General features: G+C 36.9%; 1 protein-coding gene across 1 annotated transcript in view; it reads right to left on the bottom strand.

Annotated features, from left to right (window-relative positions):
• IL23R (interleukin 23 receptor) overlaps positions 1-12,103 on the bottom strand; it is a 50,708-nt gene extending 38,605 nt beyond the window's left edge. Inside the window, exons 1-4 of the mRNA XM_033115045.1 lie at positions 11,999-12,103; positions 10,608-10,710; positions 9,427-9,723; positions 3,087-3,210 (exon numbers count right to left, since the gene is read on the bottom strand). Of these exons, the coding sequence (XP_032970936.1) occupies positions 3,087-3,210; positions 9,427-9,723; positions 10,608-10,677 (491 nt within the window). The 5' untranslated portion in view covers positions 10,678-10,710; positions 11,999-12,103. The remainder of the gene's footprint in view (positions 1-3,086; positions 3,211-9,426; positions 9,724-10,607; positions 10,711-11,998) is intronic.
• Between the last annotated feature and the right edge of the window lie 7,186 nt (positions 12,104-19,289).

The following is a 19,289-nucleotide window of genomic DNA, read 5'->3' as shown; positions in this document are numbered from 1 at the left end:
GTCAACGCATCAGTAGGTGAGAGAGGTTGTGGTATTTCTCATGGCTCTTATTTTCTCAGAGAAAGAGGAAGCAGGTAACCACTAGAGAATGAGGAGGGGAAAATGATGTTGGAGACCAGCAACGAGAGAAAAAGTAATGAAATAATTATCTGGCTTACTGGGGGAGCGACTTGGCTAGTGAAATGCCCTGCGACTCCTGGGTGGCTCTCTGGGATTCGTGGTCATGAATATAAAGTATTATCAGTCAGTAAGTTTATGTTTGTCTCCAGCCACAGTTAGTATTCCGAGAACAGGTGCAGAATTAGTGAGGAAAGAGATTTAAAAATGTGAACTGCTCATTGAATCCTAAAATCATTACTGAAACATAAGGTCAGAGCCTTAAAAATGTTTGAAATCCTATCTAAGACCTCTTTCGGGTTGTTAGGAATATGTATATGAAAAAGATGTGGCAAAACCAAGCAGACCTAATGAACTGGCACAATAGGCGATTGATTTTAGTGGGTCTTAAGTATAGCTCATCTAAAAATAATTGCCCTGTTGGTTTTTTATGGTGCCTGAAAAATTTAAAGCTAGATCCAGTCGGTTTTGCTGATCATTTGTAGAGAAGAATCTGGGAGGGTGCCGGTGATTTTGACCTGAATAGAGCGAAGGATGGAGTTGCCATTTACTGAGAAGGGGGAAGCAAGTCTGGGGAGAGAAGACTGGGTGTTTGATTTTGAAAATGCTAACTTTGAGTTACCTTTTGGATTTCTAAGAGGAAGTATTGAGTAAGATGCTAGATACGTGGTAGTTGCAGTTCAGGAAAGATTTTACTTGGTGTTACTCTAAAAAATTTATGAGCTTTTCATCACAGAGATGGTGTCTATTTTTTTTTTTTAATCCGTAGAGTTTAAAATGGTGCCAAAAAGACAAAATGCTAAATAAATATTTGCTAAGGTGACTTGAATTGAATGGAATGAAGAGCCACCATCATTCATTCGTTTTCATTTAACAAGTATTTATTGAATGGAAGGCACTATACCAGATACAAAAGAGCTTCCAGGGTAAAGAAAGAATACATTTACAGGAAGCTGTTGAGGGTATTGGAACAACAGCAGGTAAGTGCTTATTAGCAGAATTCATGAGTACAGACGGGTACAGGAGGGTGTGTAAATGGCCATGCACCTCTATTGGTGGGATCACTACAAAGGTACTGGGGAGAAGGAAAGTTCCTGAAGTAATACAGACACAATTCCTCTACTTTATAACTTCAAGCCAACACCAGAAGGAAGCCTTGATGACCCGTATGCTGCCATAGAGGGAACTCTACACTTCTGCCACGAGTGAAACAAGTGGGAGGGCTGAGGTAAAATGCCTGTCAGTATATGTGATTTTACTGGAAAATAGAACCACATGAGTTGGAAGTGAAACCTTGCAAATGCTGAACTCTACCTATCTGCCAAAGAGGAAAATACATGAAGAACCCAGGATCTAGAAGAGACTTTTTAAATCTGACACTACGTCAACCACAAAATTTATTATAAGTCATTTTTTTCCTTGGAAGAAAGACCTTTTTGCTAGTTAGAAAAATTGATGTTCTCTTCTCTAATTTTTTTCAATTCCTGGGTGTGCTTTAAATTGTAAGATGAAGAGATGTTTATCTGTGCTTATAGGAGCTCATTCCTGGAACTTTTTAGAGTAGAGCATTCATTGTTTTATGCTAATCTTTCATGTCCTCTTTAAAATATGATAAGATCCCATTGATCTGTACTCCATTAATTCAGATTTTGCATTAGGTTTGTCTTATTTGGGCTATAATTTATTGTTGGATTTCAGGAGAAACAGTGAATGTAATATAAATGACCTTTTATTGTTACTTAACTAGACTGTGAAGGGAAAATGCAGGAAATGTCTATTTCTTGTTATCAGTTAGAATAATCGCTCTACAAATATTTATTGAGCACTTACTATATGCCAGGCATTCTAGGCTCAAGCAATACAGCATTGAACAAAACAAAACAAAAATTACTGCCCACCTGAAACTAATGTAATATTTAATGCCAACTGTAATTGAAAAATTAAAAATAAATAAATAAACAAAAGAAACATGGATAGGGTAACCAACTTATCCCAGTTTGCCCACAACCTTTTTCAAATTGATAATTGTATTTTCATCTTTAACACTAGTAGAGGAGTCCAAAATAGACTGACATACATAGATACAATTTAAATATAACAGAAAGATTTGAACTACGTAGATTGAGGAAGGGAACCTCTTCCTATTTTGCGGTTTCTGAATAGTAGCAATTAAACATATTTTCCCCTCAATTTAATTTGGTATGAAGTAATATAACTTTTATGATCAACCACTTATCTTTAAGCATAAAACTTGAGAGATTTTGGCTGCATGGTCATCTTGTCTCCTGCAGTCTAGGTGTTGCTAGAGCATAACAAAAGATCATTTCTACAAAAGCCTCCACCACTCTAAGAAGAAAGTGGTTATTTTCATTCAATTATTACTTTCAGTTTTAAAACTATGTCCCGAGAACTCTCTTAGACTCAAGCAAACCAGGAAAGTTGGTCAGCCTACATAGACACCAAATTCAAGTTTTGGGGTCATCGTTAATAATAACAGATTTCATGAATTTAGTGTTCACTATGGACCTGGCACTGTGATGTCTACTTTCAAAGCCAAATTCCACTTAAATAATTAGAACAAACCTGTGCAGTAGGTTCTGTGTTAGGCCTACTTTAAAGTAAAGAGAATGCAAGTTGGAGAGATTGAGTAAGTTGCCTAAACCCTCGAAGGCGATAGCTCTGAGATGTAAAGGAAAGGTCCTGCTAAAGCTGTGTGGTGCTGTAGCACCATTAGGCCCCTGCCAATGAATAAAAGGGTTAGAAAGATTATCGAACACCTTGCATCATGGGATGAAAATATTAATGGCCCAAAGGATTTGGTAGCTTCCCAGATCATAATTAGGGAATTGGGGATAATGGGAGTGTGTATTTAATGTTAGAGGCTGGTTTCTTGGGTCCCTGCTGGAGGTAGACCCCTGGCTGAACTGCGGTGGGATTGGTCGTGTCACCGTGCTGAGGGAGGAACCTACCTCTTCACATACACCACATACTTTGTGTCTATGTAGGTGGGCTTCCCGGTATTCCAGGTACAAGTCATGTTGCCTGAATATTCATAAATGACACAGGTTACCTCGTCAGGGACATCTGGTGGATCTGCAACAAAATGTATCACTTAGGAGCCACCATAGAAGCACAGAGTTCTTTATAAAGTAGTTTCCATTTGATCTGGGAAATCGGCTCAATCTCCGCTCAGCGTTTCTCACTCCATCCCTACCACCTCATCTTACAACCCACTATGCCATCAAACATTGGTCCACTCCTTTGTATATTTTACTATATTCTCCCCTCCTTTGGGGTTAATACTATAATCAAATTCCTACTGTTCAAAACAAAAAAAATCCCCTTCCCCTCAAGTTCTCTCCCCTCAGCTTCTACTGAATCTTTCTGCTTTTCTTAACAGACAAGCTTTTTTTTTTTTTAAAGAATCCATTATATTGGTCTTTTTCTTCATCTCCCATTTCCTCTTGAACCCCAAACAATCAAGATTTGTCCCCACAATTCCACCAAAACCACTGTTGCTAAGGTAGTTAATGACTTTCTAACCAACAAATCGCACGATCTCTATGCAGTCAGTATTGACCTCAACCTCTGCGGCAGTTAGTATTTTGATCACTCTCTTCTTGAAACCTCTGTGCCTTTTGGTTCCTGTGAAAGTGTTCTCCAAAGTATTTTTCTACTATTCTGGAAAACTATCTTCTGCTCGGGGACCTATTCCACTACTCAATTTAAAAGTTTATGTTCATACTTACAATGGAGTATTATTCAGCCTTAAAAAGAAAGGAACTTGTGACATATGCTACAACACAGATGAACCTTGAAAACATTATGGTAAGTAAAATGAGTCAGACACAAAAGGACAAATACTGTATGATTTCACTTATGTGACATATCTAGAATAGTCAAACTCATACAGACAAGTGTTGGTTGCAGGGTTGGGGGTGAGGGCAGGGAGGAAGGGGAATTGTTTAATGGATACAGAGTTTCAGTTCTGCAAGAGGAAGAGTTCTAGAGATGGGTGGTGGTGATGGTTGCACAGCAGTGTGAATGTATTTAATGCCACAGAACTGTACATTTAAGAATGGTTAAAAGGGACATTTTACGTTGTGTCTATTTTACCATAGTGAAAAAAAAAAGGATTTGTAAACATTTTGGTAGTTACCGAATTCTATTTCGAGGTTCTCTCTTTCTCCCTCCCCCACACCTCCTCACCACTTTCTCTGAGTGGCCATATTATGGAGAACATTGCTGGTTTCTGTCTGCTAGCATCTTTCCCTTTTCAGAACCGACATCTCCCTCACTCCTAACCTGATCCCCTCTTCACCTCTGCCCCAAGGGCTGTCAATCACTAGGTTCCACACAGAAGTGTGCCCTTGACCTAGGCTGACTAACCGAGTATTTCCCTTGGGAATGAACACATGACTCAAGATGAACTAATCAGAATTCTCCAAGCTACTTTTTCAGGAGCCATGGTAAAAGAGGCACTCTCTAACCTCCTGAAATTGCTATCTCAGTTTGAGTGGTGAGTTGCTGGTGGCCATCTTGCTGTCAGAGTGAAACAGTCTATTTAAGAATGAAGCCAACACAGGGGAAAAGAAAACCCAAGAGATGGGAAAAGATCAGAGAGTTCTGATGACATTGTTTGAGCCTTTGGGGGCTGTGAAGCCTACGAAACCCCACCAACTATGGAACAGCACCTGGAATTTTCATTTACATCATCTAGTAATAAATTACCAAGATCAAGATCAAAAAAGAAGTATGGAAATATTGAATACTAATCATATACTTACTTTTCAGGTGTGCTTTCTCAGTTTGTGTCTATATGTGCAATCCTGTCGAGGAAACTAGACTACTCAGAGAATGACCGGACAAATAGAAGAAGGGGAGCTCATAAAAAATAAAAGTGCAGACATTTGTGAATCTGAAGTTATACCCAAAGATTTATCTTAAATCTAAATATATTCCTGCTCTTCACCTGTAAATCACCTACCAAAAATATAACTTGTAAAATAAGAAATAAAAATATGAAGAAACTTAACCTCATTGCAAATTGAAATGGTAATTGATATCATTTAGAGTTATCAAATTGGCAAGGATTTTGAAAAATGGTAATCCGCAATGTCGGAATAGACTCATGAAAATCCTGTGACACACTTCTGGTGGGAGTGCAAATTGGTACAGCCTTTATGGAGAACACTTTACATATCACAACCTTTAAAAGCTGCAACACAGCTATTTTACATCTATCTTGCAACCCAGCAATGTTACATCTAGGAATACATCCTTAATGAAATGTTCATAGATGTACAAAAATATTTGGCTAAAAAGATGTGCCTCTTAAAGTATTGTTCATAATAATGAAAAAAAAAAGGAAACAAAATACCCCAAAATTAGGTTAAATAAACTATAATACACTCCTAAAATACATCCCAAAACAAAGTTGTAGAATACAATTTAAGTATCTGACCTTTGAAAGACACTAGAAATATGTTTAATTAGTTTAGTAAGTAATGGCCGTAGGATAGTGAGAAAAACAGACTGTGAAATTAGTATAGTGGTGTCATTTGAGAGGAGAGAGAGAGAAAATTGAAAGACATATTCCAAATTATTAAAGAGGTATTCTGTTAGTGGTGAGATTATGGCATTATAGAGATGATGGATATTTCTTTTTGCTGGTCTATTTTTAAAAAAAAAAAACTCTATACATTAAATGTAATTTATACAATTGTATAAACTCTATACAATAATGTATTTATTGATTTTATAATTACAAATATTTTCTAACAGAAAGAATACACTAAAGTACTTTAAAACATTTTGGTGAGTTGTAACATTAAGTTATAATGGGGAAAACAAGATGTCAAGTAGGGTAAAGAAATCTTTAAATTTTATTTGCACCTTAAAGAAGGTAGTTGTGGAAACATAAATTTAAGTCATTTTGGATATTGATTGAGTAATGGTCCCTCGATGACTACAGTGATTGTGCTGAAGTTGTTTCTTCCTGTTTTCAGAGAGACGGTATCATTGATTGAGCCATCATGAAAGACATCTGTCAGTCTTTTGGGATATGTTATTCCATAACATTCTATATAAAGTAAATGCTCCATGTTATAACTATTTGGTGGTTAATTAACTTTGTGAAAGATGAAATGGATTATATACACACATGAAAATAAACACAATATTTGTAAAATTAATGTGCAGCTATGTAAAGATGGGAGTATGAGTATGGTTATGAGAGTAGCACCAGATTGTTGTTAGATTTCATTGGCAGGTTATTCAATGTCCAAGGATAAACACCTGCTGTACAGCCAGATACGAGAGACTACCCTGAAATATGCAAGGATGAGGTTTAAGTTTTTGCTCTTTCCCTCCTCTATCATGGAACCATTAATCTCAAGCCAGGTTTCTTATTAATTCAGAGTCTGGCCAACGATCATTTTCTACTGAGAGCTTCTTGAAGACAGAGTCTGTGATTCCTTCTTCTTTGAATTTCTAGCATTTAACACATTTTTGGTGCATAGCAATCTCTCAGGAAAGTGTAGTTCATTGGCTTAATTAATAAAATGATAATAAGAAGACTTAAAATGAAGAGAGCCCCAATGCTTCTGGCAAAGATCACTCTTTTAATTCCTTACCCAAGGAGAGAACGGATAAGTCTAATTGTGCCAGTAATGATACTTAATAGCAATATTAAAGATGAATATTGGATAACAAGTCGGCTTTCATTGAGACAAGTAAAGATCAAAGATGACTAAAGTTTTAGTCAAAGATATTTAAACTTTTAAATAAATGATTAAGTGGAAATAGGACGGTGCCATACATGGTTTATTTTAATGTGATGATTTAAAATGCTTAAAGACGTCTTATAGCGTTTTATTCCATGCTTGGTGTTATTCTGATAGAACAAACTTCCCATCATCGGTGTGCATTAATCACAGATAGGAATCTAAGAAGTGTTTAAAATTATGGCTAAAAATGAAAGTTGTGATAATAATAGTTTGTATTTCACACATTACACATTTAAGTACAGAACATTTTAAATATATTTGGATATCTTTTCAGGGAAAGCTATGACTCATTTATCTTCTCTCTTTTATGACTTGTCTCCAGTCTAAAAATATACGCATAATCATTTTTTTAAAAAAAAACAGTAACGATAAATTGACATACTAAAGTTCAGAGAACAAATATCCTGTGATCAAAGTGATCCAGCGAAAGCAATGTGATTTCTAGAGTACCACAAAAACCCTCAAAAACCTTTTTTTTTTGACCTACTTAAATAGGAAGTTTTGTTTGCTAAGAATGCAGGACGCAAGAACACAGGGCTTCTTGAACCTAGGAGTTTGAGTAAATTTTTACCTGACAGTTACAATTTCACATTCATAACCAGAGGTCTATGTAAGAAGTTATAACTCACAGAGTAAATAGTGTAAAGAGTGATGTTCTTTCTAAGTGGCCATTTGCAGAGAATAAGTGCTTCCGTTACATGGCTCTAGAAGGGGAGCCAAGGCCATTCTTTGATCTTAACCATCACCTGTTGTGTTTGAGGGCAGAGGCCCTTAGCCAACCTTGGAGAGCTGTTGGTGGTAATCTGTCACCCAAACTGCAACACGGGAAAGGAGGCCATACTTCTTTTTCCTCCTTTTTTCCTCTCGCTTAAATTGGAAATTAACCTTTCCCCATAACTGTGGAAGTTGCTTTATTGCCTTCCGAAGAAATTGTATATTATCTCAACACCACCCCCAAAGAATCAATACTAAAGCATTGAAGTATCAAGGGTTATTTATATTTCCTGAGGATATGGACAAGGTAAGGAGTCCTCATACATCAGATAAGGTGCCTGTGGTTTCAATTCCAGCAATTTAGGGCAAGTTTGTCATGTTATTATTTGTTTAAGGCATACATTTGCCAACCTTACTCTTTGACTCCAAAACTTACTACTTTCTTTTCTACTACTTACTTTTCTTCCTCAGTTCACCTCTGCTACCTCACATATTTTTCTGTCTTTCGCAAATCGTGCAAGATCAGAGGCCCAGAGTTAAGTAGGACAATGGCCTTGTTTTAGAACAAAGAAACCTGGTTTTCAGGCATGTACTCTAGGGGCCAGGAGGTCTGGCTCAAGCTAGGTAAGGTCTGGAGGTGAGGAAGAAGAGCTCAGATTTGATTCTCATAAAGCATGGAGGAAGGGAGCGTGGCAAAGACTCAAAGACCTCTCTCTTTCACTAAAAATGAGCCCAGATGCCATAAAGAATGCATATTTGGGCTAAAACAGTGCTGAACTTACTGATCTATTCTTCCTAGTAGTAGAACCAAGAATTAAGTATATAATTATACGAATCAGCCCATATCACTCTAACTTCAAAATCTTCAGAATGCTGTGTACACAAATTGAATTTAACAAATATTTTAAAGATTAACTTGATAAATTTTTTCTTAATTACAGGAATAAACACAATGATTCACAGTTGGGGCAGTGGGATGAGAAGCAGGGAATTGTATCAGAATTTCCCATGTATTAGCCAAAGGATGCATTTTTAAGGATTTAGGCATATTGACATTGTACTTTCAAGTGTATAATATGATTTAAAATAAATTATTAAAATGGAGTGCTTACAACAGTCAGTATAATTTGCCTCATTTTACAGATATGGAATTGAGGCTCAGATTGGTTAAGCAACTCACCTAAGGTCACATAGCTGGTAAGGAGTATAGCAGGAACACAAAGCTAGCTTTGCAACTGTTTTTCTCCCTAAACCTTAATCTCAAAATTTCACAGTGGTTTCTCCTTTAAGGTTGATGGTATTAGTTTGGAAGAAAAACAAACAAACAAACAAGTGAAAACCAGATGAAAAGAGCAACATTTAAAGCCTGAGGCTGCTGTCTCTAATGTATGCTGTACCTGGCCAGGCAAATGTTGAAAATTTTTTTTTTGAATGCATTGGTCACATTTTTAAATTCGTAGAGTTCATCTTAAAATTTCATTATTTCTGTCTTCTTTGGAATAGTCAAAAGATCTAGGAATATTGGGCCTTCACAAATGCTGGAACAGGGCGGTGGCTGTCCCCAGTAGACCATATAAGTGCTTTCTTCTCTGCGCAAATCCCACCAGCTTCCTTACCTCGTATTTTTCACCAATCTGGCCCCTGGAGACATTAAAGTTTGCCACTCCTGTATTAGACTAATATACGAAGTGAACCATAACAATTTGCCTATAACTTTTTTTGCCTATAACTTTTATGCAAGTTTCTTATTACCAGTTAATTGTTAGACCCTCTTGCATTTGGACTTTGAATATACCCCAACACTTACATCCAGAAGAAATGTCGTTTCCACATATCAGTGTCTCTTGAAAATATCCGGGACATTCAGCTGTGCAATACACAGAGGCGTGTGGTTCCAGAAAGTTGTTATACCGAAGCTGAGCTGTTGTTTTATTAATCCTTTTGATTTGAAATTTTTCTTTGATGCTATTTTTATAAAAATAAAGTTTTCTTGGTTGACAGTTCTTAATTGCTGCTTGGCAATATATAGAGATATTCATACCCATCATAAAAATTGTGGCTGGTTCTACCCAGATGCGGCCAGAGCAGTTTATATTTGTAATTCCTGAAAATAAGTAGATTAAAATAATAAATTCCATGTAAAACATTAAAACAGGAGATTCAGAAGAATATGCTATTGCATGTAAAATTTATTCATTTATATTAACTAAATGATTTTAAACAGAAGTCCTACTTATCATTTGCATTTTTCAACAAGTTGTACAAAGTAGCTGGTGCCTTATTTCTCCTAAATCATCTTGGATTGTGTTGGTCTGACTCCGAAAATGTCCAGCATCCTGCTGGAGGGATTCTAGTTCTGATGATGAAGCTACTTCTATCTCTCTAATATGATGGTGTCCCAACCTAGAGAACACAATTTTGAGCTTGTCACTGAGTAACTTGCATCATCTGCAGAGTTTTCTTCAAGGTCTAGAACACTGCTTTGGTGCTGCTTGTCTCCCAGTAAATGAATCCCTGCCACCTACCCAGGATATCATTGCTTCCAATGGAAACTCCCACCTGGCAATAGCTGCCCTGCCTGAACTTCTGACGATCCCCTCCCTGGGGTTCTGCTGTCTATCACAAGGCTCAGCACAGTGCCTGACACAGAGTAGCCAGCAACAAATGGTTTGTGGAATTGATTGAAATTCAAATGTTCAACATTAGTAACTGTCCAAAGATGCCAACTCAAAGTAATAAACTCCTACGTAGAAATGTTTGTATATGAGTTAAAGTCCTGTCCATTAGGGATGTGTGAGAAGGGAATCTTGCATCAGTAGGGAGGTTGGATTTTTAAATTTTATTCCATATAATTTTTATGTGCACGTAATTTTTCCCACTATAATAATTTTTTGTTCTTCAGAGATTCTAGTGTAATGCCTTGAAAGTAATAAACACTCAATACTTGATTTGAACAAGAGATAACAGTAGGTATTCAAAATACTGTACCTCCATGACACCAATTGAAGAATATATAAAGAGCTGTTACTACATCCCATTGAATCGTGACCTGATTCATGCCTGAAAGCAGGAAGAAGCTCTTTGTTCCCCTCTAGAAAAAAGATACAAAAAAGAAAAAAACCCGTTTAAATTGTAATATTTTAATAAAATAGCAATAAAATAATAAAAGGTATTACATTTTTTTCTAAGTTATTGTTTTTGATGAGAACCTTTGATTAGGAAGGAAGGAAAGAAGGAAAGAAACACTAAAGTAAAAGTCACTGGTATGTGAGGAGGTGTAATAGAGCTTGAGAAGTAAAACAAAAGAATGGAATTTTATACCCTTCAAAAATCACTATGAATTATATTTTAGTAGGACATTTTGACCCTTGATATAATACAATTCCTCCTAATCTAGTCTCTCTCATCAGAAATCTCTTTCTGCTCCAACTCCTGATGATGAATTTTTCTCCTGATCAGATGCACTTATCAAGCTCCAGAAATACCGTGTTTCCCCGAAAATAAGACCTAGCCGGACAATCAGCTCTAATGTGTCTTTTGGAGCAAACATTAATATAAGACCTGATCTTATTTTACTATGCTATACTATACCATAATACTGGGTCTTATATTAATGTTTGCTCCAAAAAATGCATTAGAGCTGATTGTCTGGCTAGATCTTATTTTCGGGGAAACAGGGTATCAGTCTTTGGTGAGTAAAACTTTGGTAAAACCAAAAATTTCAGAATTTCCAGAGAAAAGGCATTCAAAATGAAGAAAGATGAAGTGAGGCAAAGGCATATGTGTCATCACCAATTAAACTAACAGAGAGCTCATTATCTGTAGTATCAAAAGAAAAACATTATAAAAATTCCAAATAATATTGCTATTAGTTTACAACTGGAGTTACCTTATTTAGTTAATCAATTTCTTACATTATTAATAATTCAGTTATTTCAGTTACTCAATTATCAACATTATTCACTTATTTTTATCTGTTTAATAAAACCTTAGTTTTTCATACAAAACAATAAAACAAAACTCATGACTTGTGAAATAGCATAAAATATCTGATAACATTTTTAAAAACTGGGGTTCTCATGATTCATGAATATAGGGACCCCTTTCATAATTTGTTAACAATAGGTCTTCTCTTTATCAATAATAGACAAAACAAGCCCTGACATATTCCTATTAGAAGTTAACTACTCACCTAATAGAATATACAGTGTTATTACTTAAAGTGATGTGATGTCAGACAATATTATAGATTCAACTATCATCAGTAACCACTGTATGAAATATCACAAGAACGTATAACAGAAAATAACTTTGCCCATGTATTTCCAAAAGGAAATACAGCTATTTTTAAATATTTGGATGGTCATTTTTTTCTTTACCTTTCGACCTGTTTGCAGCACATAATTCCACTTCAGAGCCAGGCTGCTACCCCGGTGGCCTGCGTCATGTCTTCTTTCCCCACTGCCTGCCTGTCAATATTCACTTCAGATTTTCAGCTATGAGGCAAATGGAAATGTCAGCAAAGCTCTGACCTACATTGCTGATTCTTGAAGAGGAACTCAACTGTCCAATTCAAAATGACTAGCTCTTATGTCACTATTTGGAAAAACCCAGATTACTGAAAGTGAACTGCTTTGTCAGTCCTTTTTTCTTTTTCTTTTCCTCAGCTTAATTTTAAATTGCTTGTCTCATCTAAGAAGTAGAACACATATACATGCTTTATCTGTCAAAATCTTTGACACGAAAAATACTACGCTTAGTTTTAATTTGCGACCATCATTGATATTAATTATAAATTTGTTTCTTAAGAAAACGAAAGTTTAAAGGCTACTGTTGACCATTAATTTATTTAACAAGTATTTTTGAGTATCTACTATGTGCCAAGTATTGCTCTGGGCATTAAACATATAATGGTGACTGATTACAGAAGAGCTCCTTTGTTTTGTTGTTTACAAAGGTTAAATTATAAATTAGTTGCTTTGAACTATTGTTCATGGTTTAGCAGGATTCTACAAGGAAATAAAAAGAAATGACTAAATATTTGTTTGAGTTATAGTAGGCATCACCATGGGCCTTTCCTGGCATACTTTTTCTTCCTGCCTCCTCTGTATGTCCTACATTTGTATCGTTTCACTTTATATACTCCTTTCTATTGAAAATGACAATTAATTAACTTGTTTCCTCTGCAGGAAACTTCTTGAAGTCAGAAAAGACAGTATGTCTTTTTAATTTTTGTATCTTTAGTACCTAGTGCACTAGAATACTCTGGGGGAACACTTAAAACACTCATATGCTCAGATTCATTCTAGAGAATGAAATCAGAATTTCTGAGGGTACAGGCTGGGCTTCAATATTTTTAAAAAGCCACCCCAGGTGACTATAATGAGCAGTCAGGGTTAAGAACCACTGGAATATACAAATAAGGTAGTTTTTGAAGACCACAAAGAAGATGTGACTGTCAACTGGGTTTTAATAATTTGTACCAATTTTCCAACCTCTGAAGGAAAGGGTGTGGGAAAACATTTCACATACCAAGAACAGAATGTGCAAATAATATAGATGTTTTGTGGCTGGTAAGTGTTTCTCCAAGTTGAGGGAAATAGGATTTGAGCTGGAAAATTAGGTCAATGGAAGACTGTAATGGGCTTTGTGTTCCTGCTAAGTAGTTTAACCTTCATTTTGATGTCAGTCAAGAGATAGCAAAGATTGTTAAGTGGAAAAATAACATAATCAGAATGCATTTTAGAACGATAATTCTAATTATAGTGCAGAGAATTGATTGAACCTGAAGCGCCCCGTTAGGAGGCTACTGAAAATCAAAAGCTGATGAGGACCTAAAGCAAAGGAAAGGCAGTAAGAACTAAGAGGGGGAAATAGAATTGAGAACTACCGTGTTTCCCCGAAAACAAGACCTAGCCGGACAATCAGGTGTAATGTGTCTTTTGGAGCAAAAGTTAATATAAGACCCGGTCTTATTTTACTATAATTTAAGACTGGGTATAATGTAATATAATATAATATAATATAATATAATATAATATAATATAATATAATATAATATAATATATGACCGGGTCTTATATTAATTTTTGCTCCAAAAGACACATTAGAGCTGATTGTCCGGCTAGGTCTTATTTTTGGGGAAACACCCGGTAAGTGAGCACACACAAAAGAGGAGGAGTGATGGTGGGGAAGTGACGAATTTGGTTCTGGGCATGTTAATTGGGAAGGTCTCACCACATAGTCAGAGAGACCTGTCTGATAGGCTGTTGTAGATATTGGTAGTCTTAGGAGAAAAGTTTGAACTGGAGATCTAAATTTGGAAGATTTCAGCATGTCGATAGTATTAAAACTAAGATTAGAATAAGAGAACTCAGAGAGAACTCAGAGTGGGTAGTCTGAACCAGAAAAATGTTGACCCAAAAGACAAGAAGAGATATAAGGAGTGTGTGGTCAGTGTCACATGGTCAGAGATTAAGTATAATAACTAAAATGGAGTGTTGGATTTGATAATAGTCAGTTTTCCCTGAGAGCAGTTTCAGAAAAGAAATGGAGAGGGAAATGAGATGGTTGTGAACCAAAATAGAAAATAAAGGAGAGGACCTTGGCTAATCTTTCAGGAATTTGGACAGTGAAGACGAGGTTGTTGGAGAACTCAGGGCAGATGAGGATTTATTTATTTACTTATATTTTAACAGGGGCTGGTAGTGGTTCTTAACTATCTTTTCTTGTGTTTATTTGCTTATTTTATTTCTGTTTATTTGTTTATTTTCATATAATTATTTACATATTTTTTCTTTGGGGAACAGTCTGTTAAAATCTTTTGCCCATTTTTATTGGTTTGTTGTGTTTTTACTACTGTGTTTTGAAAGTTCTTTACATATTTTGAAAAGCAGTCCTTTTGCAACTATTTTTTCCTAGTCTGTGGCTTATCTTTCATTTTCTTAATGATTTCTTTTGAGAACAGAAGTTTTTAATTTTGGTGAAGTCCAGTTCATTAGCTATTTTAATGATTCATATGTATATATTTTTATCCTGAGAGCCTCTGCTCATATTTTCATCAACGGATCAATACATAATCTTGTTTTACGTGTGTTTCTGTGTAAAGACAACTTATTTAATCTATATTGTAGATTAATTAACATTGAACTTAGGGCCAACAGCCCTACAATCCATGCCTGAATGAAACTTATCTAATATACATATTTTCTGTATAATGTACATTGCAGCCTTGCGTTTAGGAACACTAGACAGTATTTCCAGACTATACTTGGAGGCCATTTTAAACAGCAACATCACCAACAAAAGGCACAAATGTGAAAAACATTGCACTAAGTAGACTGAAAAGGACACTTGTTTACAGTATGAAAACTGAAATAATTCCCTTCGTTGGGAATTTGCATGTTGGCGGCTCAAATCTTTCACCATTCTGCACGTCTTTGGACAACTGACAAAGTGCTGCGAGTATTGATTTTGCGGTTACAAATAAATTTTAGCTAGTAAGTGGATTCGCAAATATAGAATTCAAGAATGATGAGAATCCACTACGTAAAATCTCATGTGTGTAAGTGGTTTGACTTCATTTGTTAATCAAAAAGCATCAAGACCCATAGTGGCTTTCTCCAATAGGCAGGGTTACCATCTGGGTATCCCAGGACAGTCCAACTTAAACTTCTCCCAGGGTAATTATAAATAACACTCCATTTTATTTTCAAAATTATCCCGTTGGGAAGATATATTATATTGTTACACTCCTATAGGCCAACTAGTAATAAACCTTGTTTATTTCCTAAAAGTCATACAATTTCAAGTTTTTCTCTAGCATTTGGTAAAAGTTTGGAATGGTTATTAGCTGAAATGAATGAAAAGGGTGATTAAGTATAAAAATACATGATCCTGTGTTGCCATGCAGCAGCCTACCCGTCTATCTCCTTATACCTGCCCCTAAAGAAAGGAGAGTCTGTGAGATGGATCCTTTCAGGGACCTTGCTTCACCTTTGTGTTTGCACCTCATGTCTCCCTGTTTGGCCCCCAAAAGATGGCTGGTCAGCCAATGACGAGTAAGATTCCCCACGGGGGGTAGGGGGGGACAACTCAAGCCAGGTGCAGTCAAGTGGGGACCAACAGGAGAACCCACAGGGTTCATAGAGGTGGGCACAGCCCCCCACCTTCCCCAGGCTAAGGAGAGCCTCTGCCTCTGTGGCTGCATTCCTTCCCAAAACCTGCAAGGGAAGTGATTCAATGATTGCTCTCCATCTATTCATATGCATAAAGGTTGTGTCCCTTGGGGAAGTACATACATCCTGAGACTTAGGGTTCAGCTGCCTGCAGGCAAGGGTGATTGGTTTGAATCAGTTTCCTATTATGATGGGTGGGATTCACAGATCTTGAGATTGACAAGCTTTATCTCCTTTACTTCCCCACCTAACTAATAAAAGCTAATGCATAGGCCGGATTGGGGCGGCCAGTCCTTGACACTGGGGGTCTCTTGGCCCTGTTGATAATCTATTATTGACTACTGTCTTTTCTTAACCCTGCGCCACCCTCCTCGCTCCCCACAACTCTCGTCACGTAGGACGCGACAATCCTGAAAACATATTATATTAAATTGGTAAATATATTTTGAGTTAACACATCATCAGGACAAATACAATGCAGCAGTTTAGATTTTTGTTCCCACTTTAAAAATCCACTTTAGGAAACTTAAAACCAGACAAAAGGAAAAGCTAGAACTGTATGTAGTCCTTATGCAATTCTTCTTTTCTGTAAATTTACCTGCCTATTGTGGATTGAAAATATTTCCAGTTTCCATATCCAGAGGCAACAAACATTGTCATAAACTAACTGGCTTTTTGCAAACAACACCTCTGGTAAAGGGCTAAAATCCAAAAATATATAAGGAAATAAAATATATACAATGCAAAAATATATACAATGCAAAAATATATACAAAAAATATATACAACGCAACAACAAAAAAACAAACAATCCAATTAAAAAACGGACAGAGGACATGAATAGACATTTCTCCAAAGAGGATGTACAAATGACAAATAGACGTATGAAAAAATGCTCAACATGACTAATCATCAGAGAAGTGCAAATAAAAACCGCAATGAGATATCACCTCTCCAATAACAAGTGTTGGAGAGTCTGTGGAGAAAAAGTAACCCTCATACACTGTTGGTGGGAATGCAAGTTGGTGCAGCCACTATGGAAGGAAGTGTGGAGGTTCCTCAAAAAATAAGAATAGAATTACCATATGACCCAGCAATCCCTCTCCTCGGTATCTACTCGAAAAATATGAAAACATTTATCCTAAAGATATATGTGCTCCGATGTTCATTGCTGCTTTATTTAAGGTGGCCAAGACATGAAACACCCAAAGTGTCCTGCGATAGATGAATGGATGAAGAAGATGTGGTACATATACACAATGGAATACTACTCTGCCATAAGAAAAGGTGAAATAGTGCCATTTGCAACAACATGGATGGATTTTGAGATTATTACACTAAGCAAAATAAGTCAGACAGAAAAAGTCAAGAACCATATTATTTCACTGATATGTGGTATATAAAACTCAAAACAACAAAGGAAAAAGACAAATGAAGAAACAAAAACTCATTAACACAATAGTTTAGTGGTTACTAGAGGCTGGGGAGGACGGTGGTGGTAGATGAGGGTAAAAGGGATCAAATACATGATGATGTAAAGAGAACTGACTCTGGGTGGTGAACACACAATGTGATATACTGATGATGTAATACAGCATTGTACACCAGAAATCTTTGTAACTTTACTAACAATTGTCACCCCAGTAAACTTTAATTAAAAAAATAAAAAACTAACTAGCTAAAGGAAGCAGCTCTTTGAAGTGGATGGATTAGGATCTCCAAGTTTAAGAAGTATAGCTGAATCAAGACCTGGGATATTAAATGTGGTCTAGCAACACTGGTTTCCCATTGGAGAGAGAGGGCTCTATATTGCCTCAGGACCCAAGTGCCAAATGTGGGCAGGAATAAGCAGTACAGGAAGTAGATATTTGACCTCTGAAAGGTGAACCTAGTGACTCCATGACTGCATAGAGGTAGAAAACCTTCCACCTCTATGTGGGAGAGTGATACGGCAGCCCTGGCATTTTTAAAAAGATCTCTATTAAAAATATAGATAATATGCAATATTATGTTAGTTTCAGGGGTACACAATAGTTATTCAACATTTATGTACCTAAAGAAGTGATCACCGTGATAAGTCCAGCCGCCATCTGACACTGTACTATTCTACCACAATATTATTGACTATATTCCCCATGCTTTACATTACATTCCCATGACTTATTTGTTTTATACCTGGAAATTTGGACCTCTTTTTACCCTTCTCCTTCCCCCGTTTTTAAATTTATTAATTACAGTTGACTTTCAATATTATTTTATATTAATTTCATGTGTACAGCATGGTGGTTAGACATTTATATAATTTAAGTGATTCCCCCAGCTAGTCTAGTACCCACCTGGCACTATACATAGTTATTAGCATTCTTATAACCAGTGTGTTGAACTCTGTCTCTGATAGTTTGCTTGCCTCCATTTCATTTAATTCATTTTTCTAGAATTTTCTCCTGTTCTTTCATTTGGACTGCATTTCTTTGTTTCTTCATTTTGGCTGTCTCTCCATGTTTGTTTATATGTATTAGGTAGACCTGCTATGTCTCCCAGTCTTGGCTGGGTGGCTTTATGTTGTAGGGGTCCTGGGGTGCCCAGTGGCACAGTCTCCCTGGTCACCTGAGCTGGGTGCTCCAGGAGTATCTCTTGTGTGAATTGTGTGTCCTCTCCCTCCTATTATACAGTGTTTCCCAGAATATAAGACCTAGCTAGACCATCAGCTCTAGTGCGTCTTTTGGAGCAAAAATTAATATAAGACCCAGTCTTATTTTAAAATAATATAAGACCAGATAATATAATATAATATAATATAATATAATGTAATGTAATACCAGGTCTTATATTAATTTTTGCTCCAAAAGACACATTAGAGCTGATGGTCTGGGTAGGTCTTATTTTCGGGGAAACAGAGTGGTTGAGCCTTGATTACTGTTGGTATGTCAGTGGGTGGGATTAACCCTTAGCCTGACTGGCTGTGGGGTTTTGCCACATCCGCAGCTTACAGGCTGCTGTGCAGGAGGCTTACCCTACTGAGTGGGATTCACTCCAATGGGCTCTGGTGCTTATTGAGACCACCCTTTGTGTATGCTGCTTGTGGGGCTAATTGGGTGGTGTTCTGCTGTGGTCTGATACCAACCTCCAAGTACGTTGGTTCTGGGGCCACTTGGAAGAGACTCTGGTGCAGGCCCAGGTCAGTCACTGCCTGTGACCAGCTGGGGGCTACCTAGTAGGACCTACAAATCAATCCACAGTTGTTTCTGCCTGTGCTGGACCTGGAGATGCGTGGGAAAGGCCATGCTGTGAACTGAAAATGGCTGTCACCAGTATGGGGTCTGGGGTAGCTCTGCAAAAAGCCAAGACACCCTGAGGCCTGCTGCCACCTGCTGGCTCCCTTAAAGTTTAGCCACTGATAACGCCTTGTGTGGTACATGACTTGGGTGAGGTAAGGTCTCAGAGAGTCACTAGAGAGAGAAGAATTGTGGTCACCAGGTTAATGTAAATTCTG

This window comes from Rhinolophus ferrumequinum, chromosome 9, assembly GCF_004115265.2.
Source record: "Rhinolophus ferrumequinum isolate MPI-CBG mRhiFer1 chromosome 9, mRhiFer1_v1.p, whole genome shotgun sequence".
Classification (NCBI taxonomy): domain Eukaryota; kingdom Metazoa; phylum Chordata; class Mammalia; order Chiroptera; family Rhinolophidae; genus Rhinolophus; species Rhinolophus ferrumequinum.
This window is presented reverse-complemented; position numbering and strand designations above follow the sequence as displayed.